Raw genomic sequence first — 22,673 nt, forward strand, 5'->3', positions numbered from 1 at the left:
GGACGGGGTTATCAGTCCTTTAGGGCGGGGCTATCAGTAATTTAGGACGGGCTATCAGTCCTTTAGGGCAGGGCTATCAGTTCTTTAGGGCGGAGCTGTCAGTGCTTTAGGGTGGGGTTATCAGCAGTTTAGGGATGGCGCTATCAGTCTTTTAGGGTGGGGCTATCAGTAATTTAGGGCAGGGCTATCATGAAACAGTTTTTTTTTTTGTATGGTGACTTGAATTTCTCTTTAGAATGAATATAGTCTAAACAATACAGACAAACATCAAGGCATGTCTAGTTTACATGTTGACATTTTAATCAAATGTACACCACGATATGGGAAACAGCACAATCCTAACTTATGTTTGATGGTTACTTTAATAATTCTGTTGACCGCATCTGAGAGTGCTATAAGTGACACAGGTCTATAAAATATACACATTCCAGAGCCGAGAGGGGTTATTTTGCCAGCATTGCCATGCAGCAAGTACACGTGCACTACATAGACATGTCAGCTCGCATCAAATACACCTAAAACACAGCCACTGCCTCTACACTTTACCTGAGTCTGAACCCTCCAGTTCCGGCTCCTGTAGGCTCTGCAGCCGCTACTGAACATAATGGCAGAAATGGCATATCTGTTTTGTCAGCATTTAAAAGATTAGATCAGCCAAAAATGAAAACCCTCATGTTGTTCCAATCCCTTAAAATCTTCATTGTCCTTCAGAACAGTAATGAAGATATTTAGAGTAAATTAGAGAGCTCCCTCATCCTCCACAGATGGCAAAGTTCCTGACTCGATATACTAATAAACATCCGCAAAGCATATATGCCATTATGCTGATATTCTACATCACTTTGAATAAAAGCGTCTTCAAAAAGAAGAAATGTAAATATAAATCATGCTGTAACACCATCTAGAAGACGTGCTTCTATAAAGACAGAACCTCTCAGTAAGGAAAGCACTTCATGCAGGGTGTTCTGCTGCATTTTCCTCAGAGACCAAGTTCTGGCGTGGCCAACGCATGACATTACTCTTTCACTCCTGTCCATTAACGGCTGAGCGATTATAACAATAAGGCTTGAGCTATATCCAACACTCCCCTAACATTATCCCGACACACGTAAACAGGTAACAGACTAATGCACAGACATCATTAAACAGGAAAGAGACAAATCAGCCGAGCCTGACACGATTATTTCCAGGTGGAAGAAACAAAGTGTGCGTTTACAAACATTTCAATCACGCTCATCTGACACGACGCGATGACGAGACGTCTGCGAGAGCGCAGCCCAGCCCTTACATGGAGCTCGGCCTGAAGTGTGTGTGTTTACTGTAAGACAGGCAGCGCTCTGCACTAGTTCTGCATGATGCTGGGAACAGCAATGTTATTCAGTGTTGCGATGAGGATATTTCTCACGATCTTGCTCAACAAACCATTAACGAACATTACTAGCTTAATGATCTACTGATAAACTGTGTATTAGTAGTGCGTAAGGTAGATGTTGGGTTTAGGTTTTGGATACGTGATGCATTATAAGATCAGACTTCATTTGTAGGGACTCTGCCACTTCAGTCTTGTTAACACCTGGTCCTGTCTTGTCTTGTATGTTGTGCTCAGCTCGAGTTTTCTCAGGTCCGGCACTCATTTCCAGTCATTGTCTGTCTTTGTTGCCAACATTGTCTTTGTTGTCGTGCTCCAGCTTGACGTAGGCGCACAAGGTCCGGGCATGCTCATTTGTGTGTGTTGTTGTGTTCGCGGCATGGTGTTTTCGTTCTCAGCGCTCCAGTTGGTTTCGGTTTCGGTTGGCTCTGAGATCGGAAGCCATGTTTTCATTTATCGTGTGCTCGTACCTTGCATTATGTTCATGCTGTGTTTAGCATGTTAGCTAGTTCTCTAATTTGCTGTGTGATCTAGTCTTGTTTGTCTGTTAATTATTTCTCCTTTATAGTCTCCTCATGTCTGCTGTCCTGTGCCAGTTCATCATCTTTCCAGTATCTTGCCCAGTCCTGTCCAGCCATGCTCTTCTCTGACAGCCCAGTTTCTTTCTCTAGTTGCTTTTGTTAATGTGTTCCCCCTCTGGGTTGTTTTTGTTCTCCTTTTGTTTTATTTTATGATTAATAAATACCTATATTCGTTCTGCAGTGGTGACGCGGTGGCGCAGTAGGTAGTGATGTCGCCAAATTGGCGAAAGTGAAGGATAAAAAAACCTGGAGAGAATCCAGGCTCACGACTATTTCTCCTCTGGCCAAACGTCTTGTGCAGAGCTGCAGTCTAGGCGCCGGAGGCTGGACGTCCATCGTGGAGAGACTGCAGGTGTGAGAGGTCACCGGCTGGTGTTCAGGCTGACCCTTCAGGATCAATGCGAGCACTCGTCTGTCACTAGGGTCTTACAGGAATCAGTCTCACGCTCTCCACTCCTCCATGACCACCACTAGAATATACTATCATCAATTTGGGTGGTTCATTCCACTGTGGTGACGCCTCATAAATAAAGGACTAAGCTAAAGTGAAATGAAGGAATGAATGTGATCAATGTTTCACCATATGCTGCCGCCCTGTATCAGGAGCCTGGAGTTGTGTGTGTTGGTGCAGATCGCGCTGCTGGCACCAGCACAGGCCAGACTCGGGGAATTTCACATTTCACTTTTGAGGAATGATATCAGATATGAGATTATGCTCAGCTTTCCCGAGAGAATCTGGCCTGAAGAACCCATGCAGCCCAGAGCGGGACAGACGAGAGAAGCCAATACCAGCAGAAGAACACGCGTCCCTGCTGCACTTTCCCTCATGATCTGCTCAGACAGCAGGCCGAGCCTGAACAGGTTTAATTAATCGACACAAAGCTCTCCTCTTAATAAGGCACGGACACTGAGAGAACCGTGTTTCGCTTCTGATGATTTACAGCCGCTGTAATGGCCGATGAAGCGCAGGCAGTAAGTGCTCTGTTACTACACAGATATCTGATTATTCACATGCTCTCTGCCAGTGTTCTGTCCAGCTCTGTCCAGAGGTCAAGTGCATTTCAGTGCCTGATGGAATAATTATTGGAAGAAAATTGTACAAGTGATTATTTGGCTTCAGAAGGCTTAAAGCAGTGCTCAGTTGCTATCTGAACGTTTGTCACAGCGTGTGGACGGTCTGCCTTTGTGTTGTCGAGCACTGTGTGTAAGAAGAGGAGCATGAGTGAAGCTGAGCAGCAGCAGCTCAGGGTCAACTGCTGGGAAATAAACTATATACCAGTCTATGCTTAAAACCTGCAGCTGTGATTGAATTTGAACACGGTAGAAACATTTTTGCACCATGTTGTGTAAATAGTAAATCGGTCTATTAAATGTGTTAAGGCACGTTGCTGATGCGTTGCTATATTGATGAACTGAATAAGACTGTGCAATAGACCAGCTGAGAGCAGGCCTGAAGTCCAGCAGAGCACGTCAGCTCTGCACCTTAAACACTCACACACTGCTGAACACACACAGGACGATCAGCAACACACACACACACACACACACACACACACACACACACACACACACACACATCTCTATAGATGAACAATTAAAGCATTAAAATGATCCAGAAATGATGATTTTCTCCATTAATATAAACACCACATGCCTTCTTCACCTCGGGGGGCTTCTTCAGGTTATTGATGAGCATCTGCATCTGTATAATGTGATTGTTATGATCAGTATTATTGATTATCTGCAGATTTATTATAAACACCAGTGTAGATGTGTCCAGCTGTGGGGTTTTGGAGACGTCTGCATCAGCATATGGGGCGCAAGAACAGGACGTGTGTTTGGATATAACTCAGTTTTCTGAGCACACTTCATTATTATTGCTCATTTATTCCCCTGCTGGAGATTAGAACTGAATTTAGGAACAGTTTTGAAGCAAATCTTCGCGCTAAACAAATCAAATTAAATATGTGGGCTGATGGATGTGTTCGGTGGAGAGAGTTTCCACCGTTTCCTCACTCCACCAAAGTAAAGGAGTAAAGTGAAGGAGTAAAGTAAAGAGGCTGAATGGAGGAGGCTCGTTCTTTATCCTCGTGCTGCAGATGCTCTGTTTAACTGTGTTCTCGCTAGTGAAGCGTTCAATTTTTACACTTATAAAGTCCGACATGTAAATAGCAAATACACCATGGACGACGCAATGAGAGGGAATGAGAGACGAGACTCTGAGAGACGAGACCCTGTTCAATTATGCGCCGCCATGCAAACCAGACTTTTCCATCCTTAAATGATCAAAAGTGGATTCAGACACAGCCTTAATGTTTTTGCGCCATGAGCTTTAGATTCTGTGCCTAGATTGTTAAAATAGAGCCCTTCATATCTTGATAATAGGCGGGTAACAAGGCAGTAGTTAACAGCATGAATGGTGACCTAATCTCAAGTCTAACCAAAGAGCAACACAGACCTTCATCTAAACCTGAAAATTAAAGTTGGGATTGATTTAATTTCTGCTGCTTTCGCTCAGGTTCTTATGAATGCTGGTAATGCGGCAGGCGCTCTCCTGTTGGTCTAAACATTTCCATATTTTGCAGCATAAAGGAATCTTCTGGCCCGGGATCTCTCTTTGATGTGATTTACAGCTCAGGATTAAAGTAAATCCCGCTAAAGGATCCTGCTGAATTCCAGGGGTGGCGAGCATTCTTGTAAAGTCAGAAACACAAGCAGACGCAGAGCTGATCTGCAGAGCCGACAGAGTCACGCTGACACTAATGATGGACCGCCGATCAACAACTGCTGAAAACACCCATCACTGCGAGCATATTGATCTGTGACCGACTGGCAACGATGAGCGAAACACCAGCAGATATCTGCGAGGGCCAAGTCCAGACTACAGCCACGTGTTCACATCTGAGTCTGGACTCTGACCGACACACAGCCGTGGTGAACCTGTCTCATCCAGTGTTCAGCATCAGCCGTATGCTGTGTTTCTCAGAGATCACCAGCAGATCTCTGCTGTATTACTCAGATGCCGATCAGACTCCTCAGCATATGGAGGACAAACCACTCCAGACTGACTGTGTGATCAGTGGCACCAGCTCTACATGATTAAAGAGTGATCTGTTCATTTAATAGTGTGATGAATTAATGTATGTGTGTGTTTTCAGTACATCTCAGCACTTCTGTTCTCAGCAGACTCACCTGTGTCCCGCTCCCGAAGTGAGTAAGTAATAACAGTAAAGAGTGTGTGTTTGATCCCTCAATGCACATCAGGATCTAGAAACTGGACTACTGCTTTTCTCAGATTGAGTAATGTGTTTGGTTCCCCTGCTGTATGGATTGTTAGTCCAGGAACTTTGCAGACACGCTGAAAACAATGTCAGACGCTGATTGTGAGAGTGTGAAGTGTAAGCGTGCTGTGGTTGCGAGTCTCTGGGGACGGGCAGCATGTTTTCAGGCTCCGGTGTTCCCGTGTGCCCGCTGTGTGCCAGCGCCAAGCTCCGGGTCCAACAATCACAGCGCAGGAATGCAGAACTCACTCATTCCTCAGCGAGAGACCATACAAGGCTGAACACTGAAACCCTTCTCAATGTGAGCAACAGCAGCACGGCTCTGACGGACACACACCTCACCGTGCACATCCAGAACCTGCTGCTTTAAATCATTCATTCACTTTCCTCCAGCTCAGTCTCTATTTCAGAGACTAACAGCGAAATGAACCGTGAACTAACACTGTTAAAATGTAGTATGTTTTTTCATTAGCTACATAACTTGTCTAGTTAACCGAGTTAAGCCTGTAAACGTGACTTTCAGCTGATGAAAGATCGTTCCCGCCACTGAATAACGAATAAAAGGTTTATTGTGGCTTTTTATCTCAGAACTGCATGACACAAACTCAAGGTTAAGTTTATTTCTGAACTAGTTTCGAGAGGATCACATGAAGTTATGATTGACCACAGCCGGTGCTGCATTAGCTATCATATGATCGACCAATCTGAGAAATCTGAGCGCACATCAACAGCCAGATTTCCTTACCTAAGTCATCTTCGTCTCATCCTCTTTCCCATATTAACTTTCCTCAGGGGTTAGCACTGTGGCCTCACAGCAGGAAGGTCGCTGGTTCGAGTCCCGGCTGGCTCAGTTGGTGTTTCTGTGTAGAGTTTGCATGTTCTCCCGGTGTTGGCGTGGGTTTCCTCCGGGTGCTCCAGTTTCCCAAACACATGCGCTGTAGGGGAACTGAATACAGCATATGAGTGTTTTAGAACTGGGCATTCACCATATAAACACATGCTGATATAGTTGGCGGTTCATTCCGCCGTGGCAGACTCTAATAATCAAGCAATAGGCCAAACGAGTTCTTGAGACCTACCTGAGCTCAGACTCTCCTCTCTCCTGATGAAACAGGAGGGAGCCCCGGGCTCGAGGATGTTCTGAGCTCAGGGCTCTCTCCTGGGACAGCATGCCAAGCATGCTTCATTATCAGTCAGTGTGAACTCATGAAACTGTGAGTTATGAAGCTGCAATAGTGAGTCACAGAAAGTTTCCTGAAGAATCTTGACTCTGTATCTCACACTTCTGAGAAATAAAGCCACGATTACCTGATATAAACCTGCAATCACGAGAAAAAAGTCAAGAAATCTGAGATCAAAACTGCGGGTTATCAGCCAGTCATCATAGTAAACACACCAGAAATGACTCTTCTAAATGTGTTGTCAATTTCTGTTAACCTGCGCTTGGAAAATAATTAAAAAGAAAATCACAGAAGAGCTAATAACTTGCCCCATGAGTAAACTGAATGTATAAGCCGTAAGTATGATATATGTGAGGTAGTTATATTGAGGAAGCATCACGTGTTATGACAGTATCTCATTAGGTCAGTAATTGAGCTTGTCCGTCTCTCATGCTGCTGTTTTTATATATATATTTAATTTTGCAGCGCTGTGTTGATGTTTTTCTGTCTTACATGCGTGATCCACGCTTCTCATACGGCTGTGATGCAGATGTGTGTGTAAGTCACTTCAGTTTATCCTAAAGAGACAGACAAACGCGCCCCCTGGAGGCTGATATTACACAGCGCAGGCAGAGGTGGAAACTGCTGAATATCATACTCCAGAACAGGGGTGCCCGAACTCGCTCCTGGAGGGCCGGTGTCCTGGAGAGTTTAGCTCCAAGCCTAATCAGACACACCTGAACCAGCTGATCAAGCTCTTACTAGATACACTAGAAACTTCCGGGCAGGTGTGTTAAAGCAAGCTGAAGATAAACTCAGCAGGACAGCGGCCCTCCAGGATTGAGTTTGGACACCCCTGTACTAGAAAGAGTAAACAATAGAGCACACGTGTCAGTGCAAACACAGCTGAAAGCGTGAGTGAAGGAGTATTGAGACTGAGTATACACTGTGAGCATTACTGCAGGTTACAGCCTGCAGATTAATGGTGTATAATTGCAGCAGTTTAATAGGCAGCAGCAGCAGTAGTCACAGTGTGGAGAGCTGCACGTCTGTGTGTTTCTGTCTACGGTTACTAACAAGCTTAGTTTACAATGTTTACACTGCTCAACTTACATTACATCTGAATCCCAAACATCAGAAATGACAACAGATTGTTCAGATTTAATCAATGTCAGCTGTAATGTTATTGATTAATGCACTTGATTGATTTAATTTACTCATTTTCCTTCTGCTTTTCCCCTGGTTTACCACAGCGGAATGAACCGCCACTTACTTGACAGAGTTATACATTTTAATTTCAAGTGTTTAATTTAAAATTGCATCTTTAGTGATTTTCAGCTAATTACACTGTCATAATGTGCATTTAGGGGGGTTTGCAATAAAAGCACTAGTGGATTGAGCTGGTTTTGAAGCAAAGGGAAATCTAATTTGTTAAAAACCAACGAATTGTCTAAATTGACTTTTAGTCAAAGTCAGAATTATTGAGCCTGCTGTATATTTCCCCAGTCTCTGTTAAACAGGGCAGATCTCTCCAGCACATTTCTAATCATAATAGTGTTAATAACTCATCATCTCTAATAAATGATGTCTTTTCTCTGTGCCATGATGACAAAGGAAACAATCACAGGAGACTTCAACTACAAATAAGTAAATGAACAGATTCAATCTGCGGATTGTGTGTGCGCAGATTCGTCATTACCCATATATGGTCAATCCCGGTCTGGATCCGCTGTGTGCATAGATATATACATTAGATGTCGCCTACCCTGTTGTTGTCTATTGGAAGGAATGCGTCGAGCCGCCATTTTTGTACAGGGTAGCGCTCCTTTGAAATGAATGTGGGACCAAGCTGCAGTGGAGGACTGTGGCCATCCAGAGCCAGAGAATTACATACATACATACATACATATATATATATATATATATATATATATATATATATATATATATATATATATATATATATATATATATATTTTTTTTTTTTTTTTTTTTTTTTTTTAATAAATTACGAAAATTATATTTTACATCACTTTTCTACAGTGATGTTTAAGTGATTGCACAGGCATTCCTGACAAAACGCTTGTATTTATGTGTATGGAAATGTACTATTTACCCTCCTTGTTAAGTTTGATCTAATTGGTGTCCTGAAACACACCTCTTCTACTGCTTTCATTTCTTATACTGATGAAGGGAGCGATTCGTTTGTTGAATGAATCTCAGTTATGAACGACTCCTTCACTAGCCGACAATAATACAAGTTTCCGGCAGCGCAGCATCTCGTTGTCATATTTCTTTTGCATTGTTTGCTGATTTTATTCAACAAAACTAGCATGAGCCGAGTGTTTAGTGTGAGTTGGAGCTACTTGCCATATGGTGAATGCAGTAAGTGACTGTTATCATCAATAACATTACCTGTGTAGCACAAAAGTTCAGAACATACAAAAACGTAAACAATTAAACCTTACCTATGTAATGTTCTGCCTCTGAGCTTTGTTTGCTCGTTACTACACCTGTAGACAGCACTAAAGTCCAGCATCTTCACTTAATAACACTGTCTTGGCTAGTGCGGTTGAATGACGCTTGTCCTGGGAGCACTGTACAAATATGGCGACGCTATTGACGCATGCTCAGGGTCCCTATGCGATATCTAGTGTATACATCTATGCGCTGTGTGTGTGTGGTTCTGCAGGCCTCTGGTGGCGGCGCCGATGAACTGCAGCGGTTTAACCGTGCACGCGCTGCTGTTTGTGTGCTATCAGTGGAAGATGGCGACCAGAGTCCTTCACAGCTCCTGCTCCGGCCTGTATCGGGCTGCAGGACCGGCCCGGGGCAAAGGACACGCGACTGCCGTTATCAGGTCGGCCTCTTTATCTGCATTAGCCGCTGTAAAACCGCTAGCGTTAGCGTTGCGCTTTAGCAACAAGCGAGCCGCCGATAAACCAGTGTGCTGACGGAGAAAACAGATAACACTAGCAGCTCACCACTGATCTGAGCACAGTTAGCTACTGTTTACCTCCACTAATCAGTGTTCTGGTGTGTGTTTACTGCCGTGTGAGTGACTGACGGAGTGTGTGCTGAGAGCGAATCTGCGGCTCAAGGTCATCATTCAGTTATGAACAACTTATGATGACGTCACGATATCACAAACACACCATCATCATCATCATCATCAGACACACTGTGCAGCTGCAGAGTTACTGTACACAGCCTGTTCGTGTGCTCATGTTAAACACAGTGTGTGTGTGACTGAGGGGCAGCTGCTTATACTCCCTCACACATGAACACTGATGATGTTGTTTACTGCACTACACTATATAGGTGACTTCAGAACAGCATCAGCTCTGTTTAACCGGCTGTGAGCCGTGCTGGACAGTCTCCGGCTGATATTAGCAAAAGAACACTGTTTACATACAGAACCAGCTTTACCTCAGTGTGTGTGTGTTGTGTGTGTTGTGTGTTTCAGGAGTCTGTCAGCGTCCCACAATCGCCCGCGAGAGGACAGCTGGTTCAAGTCTCTGTTTGTGCGGAAGGTGGACCCCCGGAAAGACGCTCACTCACATCTGCTGGCCAAGAAGGAGGACAACAACCTCTACAAGATACAGTGTGAGTGTCCACACAAGCTCTGCGTCTCCCTGCGCATCTGATTACACACCGATTCTGATGTGTGTGTGTGTGTGTGTGTTTCAGTTCACAATGTCAAGCCCGAGTGTCTGGAGGCCTACAACAAGCTCTGGTGAGTTGAGCATGCAGTGTGTATTCCAGCACTGTTTCAGAGACTCCACACACACACACACACACACTCTGAGCTGAAGTTCACAGCAAATGTCCTGCTTTCTATTCCTGTCTGTGAGTGTCAGCGGCGCTGGAGGAGTCACTGGAGCTCATTCCTCAGGGCTTCACTGCTGACACACACTGATGAAGCACTATACGAACACCTCAGATCAGGAGAGCTCCGGCTGATCATGACGCTGCTCTGTTGAACACAAAAGAAGACGTTCTGAAGAATGTTGCAGACTGATTGACCTTTGACAGTCGCAGTGCTGGTTGGTGATCGTCAGCGTCTCCTCAACATTCTTCAGAATATCTTCCTTTGTGTTGGACAGAGGAGAGACACTCTGGGGTCTGGGAAGCGCAGCATTGTTTATTTATTTGTAAAGATGATTGTGAAAGTGGATTTTACGTGCAAAAAACAACATAATTCAGTTTTTAACGGTAACTGTATTGATTATGACCCAGCGGTACACTGTTTATTTTCAGTGAGTTAAAGTAAAAAAAAAAAACTTACACAATTTCCCGTATTTTTATGTTATTTAATCTTATATGTTGTTTATATATATATATATGTATATATTAGTGTTGGGCCGTTATCGGTGTTATTGCGTGACTCTTATCGCGTGATAATCAAATATCCCCGTTAATCTATTCTCAGAGTTGTGTTGGGAGCGGGGTCTGTTCATCAAGCTATGATGACTTTCACCTTGATATATTAGCGCGGATGTATACCTGACCGGTGAGCCGTCTGACAAAATAGTGCCGTTCTGAATCACATCAGCAGGACGCCTGACTTTAACCGCAGTTTGGCAGATTCACGTTCACTCATGCACATTTCATTCATGCCCCCGTGACAAACTGGGCTATCAGACGCAGGGAACGAAAAAAAACTTCCGCGTTTTGCGATGTGTGTGTGTGTGTGTGTGTGTGTGTTAGGGTTTTTAATTTATAAATATTTCCCAAATGATGTTAAACAGAGCAGTTTTTTACAGTATTTCCTATAATATCTGTTCTTCTGGAGAAAGCCTTGTTTGTTTTATTTTGGCTAGAATAAAAGCAGGTTTAAATATTTTGAGACTGTTTTTAATAGCTCATTATTATTATCCCCTTTAAGATATATATATATATATATATATATATATGATTGTCTGCAGAAGAAACTGCTGTTATATAATTGCCTGATTACCCTAGTGAAGCCTTTACATGTGACTTTAAGCTGTATAGAAGTGTCTTGAAGAATATCTAGTCTAATATTATTTACTGTCATCATGACAAAGAGAAATAAATCAGTGATTAGAGATGAGTTATTAACACTGTTGTGTTTAATCTGTGCTTTAAGCATCTTCCCTGTAAGGAAACACTCGCGCTCCAGCAGTTCTTCAGTCAGGAGTAGTGGGGGATTTCCTCCTCTTGTTGTGTTGATTATTATTAAAGCAGGCGTCAGCAGGATTATTGTGCGCTGTCTCTTTAAGAACAGTGCGCTTCTGTTATGGTTTCACTTTCTCTTTCTCGGCGACGCAGCGTCATGCAGTTCATAGTTAGTTTTCCATCAGGGCACACGGCAGCTGTCCGCAGCGCCCGGCCACGACTCAGGACTGTTCATATTCTGCCTGTAGATGAGGCGGAGCTGACGGTACCGTCGTCATTGACTGCAGTGCTGTACCGCGGTAATCTGCAGCTTCCCCTCTTCTCTCTCTGCAGTGAGGACGTGCTGACCAACATCCACACCGACAAGGCTTACCCGTGTGAGCTGGTGGGCACCTGGAACACCTGGTATGGGGAGCAGGATCAGGCCGGTAGGACACACACACACACACACACACACACACCTGCAGTAGAGATGGATGTGATTTGTTTTCATCATGATGACGGCACGTGTGCATTAGCTTACTGTAGTCACGCTCGTGACCCTAACATGTGATGTTGACTCTGTAGTGCACTTGTGGAGGTACAGAGGAGGATATCCAGCCCTCACTGAAGTCATGAGTAAACTCAAGAACAACAAGGTGATACAGCACTACTACAACACTACAACTAGACCACTACACTGCAGTATTACACTCCCACTACACAACACCACACTACAGCTACACCACTACAACACACCTACACAGGTGCAGATGTCCTCCAGTAACTCGTGACTGAGATGTGTCTGTGCAGATCATGTGCTGATGTCTGCTGTCATGTAGTGTGTGTGTGTGTGTGTGTGTGTGTTCTGTCCTGTGCGCTCAGACTCAGTAGTGCAGTATATATAGTGTGTGTGTGTGTGTGTGTGTGTGTGTGCAGGAGTTTCTGGAGTACCGCAGTGAGCGAGGGAAGATGCTGCTGTCCCGCCGTAATCAGCTGCTGCTGGAGTTCAGCTTCTGGAACGAGCCTGTGCCGCGAGACGGACCCAACATATACGAGCTGCGCTCCTACCAGCTCAGAGTGAGTGTGTGACGCGCTGAACACACACACACACACACACTCTAGACACAGCAGAGACGCATTCACAGCTTGTGGAAAGGGGCAGAATAGGTGCTCTTTATGATGTATGTGTTGACCTTTGATGCTGCTCCTGAAGCCTGGTGTCCTGCAGGATTTAGCTCCAACTTGCCTCAACACACCTGTAAGGATGTTTCTAGAAAGCCTAGTAAGAGCTTGATTAGCTTGTTCAGGTGTGTTTGATTAGGGTTTGAGCTCAAATCTGCAGGACACCGGCCCTCCAGAAACAGGTTTGGTGACCCCTGCTGTAGAGCTTGTGTCTGTTTAAAACACTCTGAATGCTTTATATTCTGCTACAGACACACAGGGTCATCCTGCAACTGTTGTGCAGCACACGAAGTGTCCCAAACACTATTCTAACAGTCCAAACATGTTGTTTTACTCTCTGATCGTCAAAACATGTTAAATATGCAATACAAAACAGTCAGGAGAAAGCGTCTGTTCAGAACACGAGTCCTCATATATGGACATCATTCTTCTCTGAACGTACATCATAACAAGAGATGAAACTGAGCTTTTTATTCTAATTAGCTTCCAATAAGCCCACATAGCACAGAGAAATACAAATGCATGTAAAAACACCAACATTAAGAGGTTAACATGACACACTCTTCATTCTGCTGAAGGTGAATGACTGTAGGAGGCTGTGCGTGCGTGCGTGTGTGTGTGTGTGTGTGTGTGTCTCAGCTCTTCCTCTGATACTCACTGCTGTGTTTGTGCTGTTTTCTGCAGCCCGGCACCATGATCGAATGGGGAAACTACTGGTAAGAACACAAGACAGGCTCATCTCTGCAGTCTGAACTACACACACACACAACACCAAACTCTTGTACATACACTCGAGGAACAGCCTGTTCTAATATTCGCAGACGGGTTATCTAGAGCAGGGGTTCTCAAAGTGGGGGTCGCTTAGAGATTTCCAAAAATCTAATTTTCATTTGATTAAACCACTATGATGACCGTATTTAATCCATAACCAACAGAAGAATACAACAGCAGTTACTAGTTACACTAAAAAAAACACAACGCAAATAAAACCATCAGCCTTTCCAGATTGTGCGAGCCCTGAGGTGATGATGTAATATTAAAGGCACAGAACACTGATTTTAAGGCTCTGGTTAAACCTTCCGTCATCTTTACAGCACTCATGTACACAAACAAAAATACTAAAACAGAAATCTTCAAAAGTCAGTGATGAATGACCTGGGCCTATTATATATATGTGGTATGAGTGCGCCGGTGGGTCAGCTTATACAACACCTCTGAGGATATTGGGGGTCATCATCATCGTCATCCTCATCATGACAAGTGGATCTGCTATAGGCCTTTTTCATGATGGAACAGGAATATGAGGCAGGAAGCTGATTAAGGCGATGCTCTAAGTGAAATGTTATTTCTTTGAGTCTTTAAACTTCTTTATGAGTCCAAATGATCATTTTAATGCCCGAAATCATGAGGATATTAAAGATGAGGCGCACACTGACTTCATCACTCATCATCAGTCTGTTTATTCAGCTGATGTCGGTCATTTCATTATCTAATCAGCGGATGTTAATATGATCACTGTGCAGTGCAGTGTGTAAACTCCGGTTATCAGCGGAGATATGATGATGAGAGAGCTGCTGTTTAGGGTGGATCTGATTGGGTGTGTGTGTGTGTGTGTGTGTGTGTGTGTGTGTGTGTGTCCATCAGGGCGAGAGCGATCGGTTATCGGCAGCACAACCGTGAGGCCGTCGGTGGATTCTTCTCTCAGATCGGCGACCTCTACATGGTCCATCATCTGTGGGGTAAGAGTGTGTGTGTGTTGACCGCCTGCATGTTCACACACGTCTCTACAGCAGGGCTGGTGTGCTGATTTCCAATAATCGACTGTTATTAGCCTATTAGAGTGACCATTCACTCATTTCAGCTTAGTGCCTTTATTAATCAGGGGTCACCACAGCGGAATGAACCGCCAACTATTCCAGCATTTGTTTCACACAGCTTATGCGCTTCCAGCTGCAACCCATCACTGGGAAACACCCATACACACTCATTCACACACACTCATACACTACGGCCAGTGTAGTTGATCAGTTCCCCTATAGCACATGTGTTTGGACTGTGGGGGAAACCGGAGCACCCGGAGGAAACCCACACCAACACGGGGAGAACATGCAAACTCCACACAGAAACACCAACTGACCCAGCCGGGACTCGAACCAGCAACTTGAGTGCTGTGAGGCGATTGTGCTACCCACTGCGCCACTGTGCAGCCTTTCAGCGACTCTATTTCTCCATGACCTCCAGCAGATGAGGACAGTATTTATAATAGGCTTATAATACATGTTTTACTCTATACATTTGTGTGTGTGTGTGTGTGTGTGTGTGTGTGTGTGTGTGTGTGTGTTTCAGCGTATAAGGACCTGCAGTCCAGAGAGGACACGAGGAACGCCGCCTGGCAGCACGAGGGCTGGGATGAAGTCGTCTATTACACTGGTAAACACAGCTACATACAGAACACTGACAGCCAATCAGAAGCCTCGACAGCCAGGCTGTACACCGCACAGCATGTTTAGGAGAGCCCTGCAGCTGTACTCTGAGGCCCTGTTTACACTAATGTGTTTTAGTTTGAAAACGCATAAGTTTTGCTACGGTTACGCCATCCGTCCACACTACGCTGGAGTTTATGAGCGCAGGAAGCGGAGCATTTCGAAAACGCTGGAGAGGCTGTGTTCATTCTGAAGCGCTGCTGCTGCGTCTCAGTGTGGATGAGGGAAACGGAGACCTCTGAACACGGAGGCGGAGCTGCTGAGATTCAATAGCTGATTGGAGCTTTTGTGTCATTGCGTATCCTTCCCTCATTCGTCAAGCCCCTATCACATGACTATAACACATGGCTTTAACGCTACCGGTAGACAGCAGACCAGCCTTCACTGTAAACAACAACATGGACACAGAAATGGGAGCGCTGTTTGCACTATTGTCTGTTTTAGGCGCCATTGTGCAGTTATTCATCTGTTATGTTTAGTAACTCGACCTCGTCGTCTGTCTACAAAAATACCTCTCTTGCCTTGTTCGCCATCGCGTTCATTGTTCAACCGGCGTTTGTTGATTAACAATAACCAAATGCCAAGCGAGACGCATGTGTCCTGTTTATACTAGAACACACATGCCCAGAGTGCGGCAATGGTCAATGGTGATGTACGTTTTTGGTGGCGTAGTGTGGACGGAGATATGTTCAGAGACGCTAGTGTGGACGCGGATCGTTTTTGATCTAAAACGTCGTGTTAAACTAAAACCCATAGTGTAAACCGGGCCTGGGTCAGCCTCCTCCTGGTGTGATGTGCCGGTCTCCCTCTTACTCAGTTGTCGGTGACTCTATGGTTGCATTAACCCTGCACGGTTCAGGTGACCCGAATCTGACTCTCCTCTCCAGTCATGTGCACAGATGAGCTTAGGAGTCGTCTGATTGGTCAATCACGTGTTAGCTAATGCAGGACCGGCTGTGGTCAATCATGATGGCGTGCTCCTCCTGACATGAGTCTAATAATAATCCCCTCATCATGTGCAGATCAGTCCTGTAGTCCACTCTCTCGTGTCTTGGAGACTCAGTGGTTTTCAGCACAGGCAGATGCACCCCAGCTGCACGTGTTCACTCACACACACCATAGGAGCTCTTAAACACACACACACACGAGTGTCTGATTGGTGTATCTGTTGTTGTGTGCAGTGCCGCTGATTCAGCACATGGAGTCCAGGATCATGATCCCACTGAAGAACTCTCCACTGAAGTAACACACACACACACACACACACACACAGCTCTGCTGCGTCCCCGTCAGATGAAGACAGACAGCAGACCCTCCACTGCCGAGATCATCCGGATCAACACACACACACACACACACATACACACACGCACAGCTGACGCTGCAGACAGGACAAACACAGCCACTCATCAGTCAAATAAAGTTCAGCTGCACGGTTTAGAGGAGGAGAACATGACGGAGCGCTCTCGAACACCGCCGGCAGCCGTCAGTCTGTATTTATTGCATATTTATTAGCTGTACATGTACACCACACAGATCTGAGGTCAGATGAGCCGCGCTGCAGACGTCTGCTTTACAGTTACTGCATTGGATTTCTCTTGTGTTCTACATAGATGTGTGTTTGATATGATTCTGCTCTGATTATTGATGATGTTTTCTGTATGTGTGTGTGTGAGACGGCCGCATGCACACACACTCTACATTACGCCGCTCATCTGTTAATCAATAAACAACATCTCCATATTAAAATCAGCTCCGTGTGCTGCTGCGTTTATTACATACAGCATCCTGAGAAACTAAAACACGTGAGGATTAAAAGTGTGTGTTACTGAGGCTAGTAAAGGCACGGTGTGTGTGTGTGTGTGTGTGTGTGTGTGTGTGTGTGTGTGTTCAGATCTTGTCCAGTTCTTTACTGAGCTCAGAGAAGCTGCTGACGTACCATGAGCTCTTCTCCTTCACCTGCGGGCGCAGCACATTCCCTCCGAACCCGATGAAGGCGCTCTGAAACACACAACACAACAACATTGGAGATCTCACACACACACACACCTTGTGCAAATCTGCAGTTTGATCCGGGATTCTCCACGTCAGAGTTCAGACTGTAATGAAGATGTCAGACTACAGAGATAAACTTGAGGACTTTTACTTGCCCCATTAAGCAAATCTAATCACTTGAATAATACTCAATGTGTCAAAACACACACACACACACACACACTCTCTCTCTCTCTTATCTAACGTTTCTTTGATGCTTTATGTCCAACAGTCTGTGCTGGTCAGTGTCCGCCACATTAACACTCAGAGACCTCACAGAAGTTACTGAAACTGCCTCTGAGTCTATCTGACATGATCTCCAGCAGCTCAAACACTCTACTGGTGAATGGACAGACGGCTGCTTCTCACTCAGGGCTGCTGGACATGCTAATGGGATGGGCTGTTTCTCAATATGTGTCCTCGTGAAACGTCATCAGCCGTCGCTGAAGTGCTGTTCAATTCAGAGTTCACATCCTGCCGAGGACAGAGAGAGTTCCCGGATGTGTACTTGCTCCACCCCTTTTGCCAAGGATGCTTCGAGAGGTGCGAACTTACCGCACAGGTATCCCAGCGAAAGGGAAACCGCACGGTTTTAACAATACTCCTCTGCTGTGTTGCAAATTAAAGTTTTAAGAGTTTTTAAAGACCCCTATTATATTTTAAAGAGCCCCTATTTTGGTTTTGGGGGTCTCCAGCAGCAGGCTGATCTGCATGCAAGGTCAAAAAAAACATGGTCATGGTCTTATAATCTGCTTTTATTTTGTCTAATTATCCCAGTGACTCCCATATCAACCGCACAGCGATTCATTTGTTCCCAAAACCTCCTTACCGCGAAGCTAATCTGCAGTGATTGGTCGACAGCGTTCAGCGCGAGAGTGAACTGCCCAGCACGGCTTATCAACAATACTGGAGTAGTCAGAGTGCAGTGTGTGTGTGTGTGTGTGTGTGTGTGTGTGTGTGTGTGCCTGCCAACACTCCTGTTTTTCCTGGGAGTCTCCCGTATTTCAGACCTATCTCCCACCACCTTCCCGTTTTGTTATTTATCCCGAAAAATTCCCGTAGTTACGTCCCGCGTTATGTCTGTTTTGGTCTCTGTAACCCGCCCACTGCCAGTTTAGCCAATTATGATTCAGCAGCCTGGGTTGCCAGATGGTGGAAAACTATGGAGTTAGATTTGTTTCTTTATTATTTAATCAAAAATATTGAGTTTTAAAGAAAAATTAAGCATGTAGTAATTAAAAATTTAAAGATTTCAGATAAAAAAAACATGCTAAATTTAAATATGTCAATGATAATAAAATATTTTGGATTGCAAAATATAAATATGAATTAATCTGGCGGTAACTGCATAAAATGGCAACAGTTTGTTTTTTGCAGAGTGAATTTTTTTAAATAAATGTTTTTTATTATTGGAAATCTTTTATTTTTTTAATTGTCAAAAACTTCATATGTTTGTTTGAATAATAAAGACACGAAATTAACCATTCATGAGTTCAAAACATTTCAACCTGCAAGGAAAGACTCTAGATGTGCAATAAAAGACAGCAGAAAAGAGAGCAAAATTAATGAGTGTGCGATGAAAATTGTGGTAACTGCATAACAGGACAACTGTTTATTTTTTGCAATCCAAAATATGTTACGTTTTTAAATTAAACGTGTTTTTTATTTGAAATCTTTTATTTTTTAATGAACATATACTTAATTTTTCTTTAAAACTAAATATTTTTTATTGAATATTAAAAGAAACAAAACTGACTCCAAAGAAAACAGCGTATTTCATTCATTCAGTCAGTCAGGAAGGCTCTCAGAGCATGCGTCTGTGTCTGAAATGCGCCCTCTGGTGGACAGCAGCAGACTCTGAAATGAGCTGCAGATTCAGAGTTCCACATGAGGGGATTAATGAGCAAATAACATAAATATTTGGAGTGTAAACATTCGGTGAGCAGGTCACACTGTAACCCCGAGTCTTAACAACACTACATGAGGAGATGCGCAGTGATCAGCAGACGAAACAGGACAGAAATGTAAACACAGCCATTCAGAATAGTGCACTCACTGCACTCCAGCACAATGCAGAGCTCTATCATCTGATGAACATTACAGCTCTTGAACAGGATTAATGCAGATGCTGGATCACTGATGTGTGTTGGTTTGCTCTGAGTCTCAGTTCTGAAGTTCAGTTGCAGCTTTATTGTATTCTCCAGATCTGCTGCTGCTGTCAGTAGTGTGCATGTCATGTCAGACTCGCATTATTAGCGTTCAACACTGAATAAAACACAAGAGCTGATCGGTGTTCTGTTGTGAGAAACTGAAGCAAAAACTCATTTTAAGATGGGGAATACTCCCTCTATAGCATGCAGTTGCTGTTATTTAGATCTAAATCAGCCTTTAGGCTCGAGTCGCTCCTGTTGCTGTCGTCAATCTGGCAACCTGCGCTTTGATCCAGGAGTGTAATACCTAGTTCAACCACTGGGTGTCAATCGTAACAGTGGCCTATACTGAACAGGAGAGCTGTGTGTTCATGTGTGCAGATCCCTATATAGTGTGTACTGTATGGTGGAGCAGCAGATATTGACTCACAGCCGGTGGGCAGGCCTCCAGGTCTGTGGCTCCGTCTCCAATCATCAGGATGTTCTGGAAGCCGTGCTTCTCCTTCAGCATGCTGATCACTCGGCCCTTCCCTCCGCTCTGAGCCGTGGGCTGGGACTCATCGAAGCCGGCGTACTCTCCTGACACACACACACACACACACACACACACACACACAGTCAGACTCGAACCCTCCAGCACCACAGCAGCAGCGCTCAGAGCGGGTCTCACCATTGAAGTAGAACTTGAGTCTGTTGGCGTAGACGTGCTGTAGCGGGATGGAGAGCTGCGACGCCACGTGCTCCACGATACAGCGGAAACCCCCCGACACCAGGAACACCTGCACACCGCGCTGCTGCAGCTTCTGGACCAGCTCCCTATGTAGAGCACACTGCGTCAGCACACTGCATCTGTACTGCACTAAACAGTCACATACACTCAGCGGCCACTTTATTAGGTACACTTTACTAGTACCGGGTTGGACCCTTTTGCCTTCAGAACTGCCTTAATCCTTCATGGCAGAGATTCAACAAGATACTGGAAATATTCCTCAGAGGTTTTGCTCCATATTGTCATGATAGCATCACACAGTTGCTGCAGATTTGTCGGCTGCACATCCATGATGCCAATCTCCCGTTCCACCACATCCCAAAGCTGCTCTATTGGATTGAGCTCTGGTGACTGTGGAGGCCATTTGAGTACAGTGAACTCATCGTCGTGTTCACCAGTCTGAGATGATTGAGCTTTATGACATGCTGCGTTATCCTGCTGGAAGTAGCCATCAGAAGATGGAGACACTGTGCTCATAAAGGGATGGACATGGTCAGCAGCAATACTCAGGTAGGCTGTGGCGTTGATGCTCAATTGGTACTAATGGACCCAAAGAAAATCTCCCCAACACCATTACACCACCACCGAGCATCCGAATGTGTCAGCAGAAATGGAGACTCATCAGAGCAGCAACGTTTCTCCAATCTTCTATTGTCCAGTTTTGGTGAGTCTGTGTGAATTGTAGCCTCAGTTTCCTGTTCTTAGCTGACAGGAGCGGCACCCGGTGTGCTCTTCTGCTGCTGTAGCCCATCCGCCTCAAGGTTGGACGTGTTGTGTGTTCAGAGATGCTCTTCTGCAGAGCTCGGTTGTATCGAGTGCTTATTTGAGTTACTGTTGCCTTTCTATCAGCTGGAACCAGTCTGGCCATTCTCCTCTGACCTCTGGCCTCATCAACAAGGCATTTGCGCCCACAGAACTGCCGCTCACTGGATATTTCCTCTTTGTCGGAGCATTCTCTGTAAAGCCTAGAGATGGTTGTGCGTGAAAATCCCAGTAGATCAGCAGTTTCTGAAATACTCAGAGCAGCCCGTCTGGCAGCAACAACCATGCCACGATCAAAGTCTCTTAAATCCCCTTTCTTCCCCATTCTGATGCTCGCTCTGAACTGCAGCAGATCCTCTTGATCATGTCTACATGCTGACAAGCATACCTAATAAAGTGGCCGGTCAGGTAACATAGATTTTGCATTGTACACAGTGTGTGTGTGTGTGTGTGTGTGTGTGTGTGTGTGTGTGTGTTGTAAATGAATGTGGGGTCAGACCTGATGCCGGGTGTCAGCTGAGGAGGGTGGTCTGTGATCAGCTTGTTGACTTGTTCCCTTGAGCACTTGATGATGGACAGACGCTCACTGAGTGCCGTCTGAAATGACATAGAGCCACCCATCGCCTTACGGGTCCTGAAACACACACACACACACACTTACTCACTACTGCTGCTGGACAATGATAGACCAGGACTCCATTCTTTACATTCAGTCTGGCCATGAGGAGGTGTGCTTTTATCTGGTGGGTGGGTGTGTGTGTGTGTGTGTGTGTGTGTGTGTGTGTGTGTGTGTGTGTTGTCAAACTGAAGACGCTTGCTCAGTGTCAACACTGTATCCCTTCTAACTAAACAGTACAGAGCTGTATCCCCTCTAGACTTTACCTCCACGTCCTGACAAGTGAAGCGATAACCCCGCCCTCAACAAGTTAATGAGTAGCACGTGAGCCAATCAAATCACAGTCCGCCTAAACTTTCCTGTGACTTCACTTTTCTACAACGAAAACAAGTAGCGAGGCGCTAATCACGCGCTTCACCGTAAATGAGTGTGTGTGTGTGTGTGTGTGTGTTACTGACATCTCCGTGACCGCGTCCCCGACTCCGCAGAATTTGGCGAGCTCGTCGATGCCCTCCTCCCGGATCACGGTGCTGTCCACATCAAAGCACACCGCGTCCGCCCGCCGCAGCAGATCCCGGGTCTGAGCCTCGGTCAGCATCGAAAGCCTGCAAACACACACACACACACACACACACACACACCGGAGAGCATCAGACAGACACGCAGACTGGAGAGCGCACTCGTCCGGACACCGCCGTCAGCTCGGTGAGCCTTCAGACGGTGAACGGAGATATTTAACGGTGTGTTCAGTGCTGCGGGAACTCACCTGAATGCTGGAGTGTGTGTTCGGTTCAAAACCGGCGAGCGAGTCCTCACCGAACCCCGCTGAACGCTGCACTCAGCTGACACTCACCGGCAGCCAATCACAGCGCTCCGCTCACAGACACGCTCAGCTCTGATTGGCCAAAGCCCCCCCGTGAATGACGACACAGGAAACACCGGTTGCTCAGTATATAACGTTACTGCACTGCTGAGGCGATTAATCTGCAGTTCGGTATTGAGAACACGCACTGAGCGGGACGACGAGGAGATGAGAGATTATAACGGCAGAAGCGGAGGAAGTTTGATCAGTCGCTGTGTAGAGACACACACACTAACAGTCCAGCGCTCCGGCTGATTTATGAGCCTGTTCACCCGCGGAGAACTCCTCAGTTCTGGTCGC

General features: G+C 45.3%; 2 protein-coding genes and 1 long non-coding RNA gene across 3 annotated transcripts in view; 1 reads left to right on the forward strand and 2 right to left on the reverse strand.

The window, feature by feature from the left end:
• Positions 1 to 6,073, reverse strand: part of LOC137487705 (uncharacterized) — a 67,377-nt gene extending 61,304 nt beyond the window's left edge. The window contains exon 1 of the long non-coding RNA XR_011006387.2: positions 5,977 to 6,073. This is a non-coding gene — a long non-coding RNA (uncharacterized lncRNA). The remainder of the gene's footprint in view (positions 1 to 5,976) is intronic.
• Positions 6,074 to 9,143: 3,070 nt separating this feature from the next.
• nipsnap2 (nipsnap homolog 2) lies at positions 9,144 to 16,929 on the forward strand. Its single transcript, NM_131034.1, is given in 10 exon segments — positions 9,144 to 9,251; positions 9,858 to 9,997; positions 10,082 to 10,127; positions 11,867 to 11,961; positions 12,101 to 12,171; positions 12,452 to 12,592; positions 13,382 to 13,413; positions 14,342 to 14,436; positions 15,044 to 15,127; positions 16,362 to 16,929. Coding segments are annotated over 10 exon segments (861 nt in total). The 5' UTR covers positions 9,144 to 9,159; the 3' UTR covers positions 16,427 to 16,929.
• On the reverse strand, positions 16,662 to 22,321 carry psph (phosphoserine phosphatase). The gene is given in 6 exon segments (NM_001033099.1): positions 16,662 to 17,181; positions 19,795 to 19,943; positions 20,035 to 20,180; positions 21,395 to 21,529; positions 21,970 to 22,116; positions 22,278 to 22,321. Coding segments are annotated over 5 exon segments (681 nt in total). The 5' UTR covers positions 22,110 to 22,116; positions 22,278 to 22,321; the 3' UTR covers positions 16,662 to 17,070.
• Between the last annotated feature and the right edge of the window lie 352 nt (positions 22,322 to 22,673).

The sequence above is a fragment of the Danio rerio genome, chromosome 15, assembly GCF_049306965.1.
Source record: "Danio rerio strain Tuebingen ecotype United States chromosome 15, GRCz12tu, whole genome shotgun sequence".
NCBI lineage: Eukaryota > Metazoa > Chordata > Actinopteri > Cypriniformes > Danionidae > Danio > Danio rerio.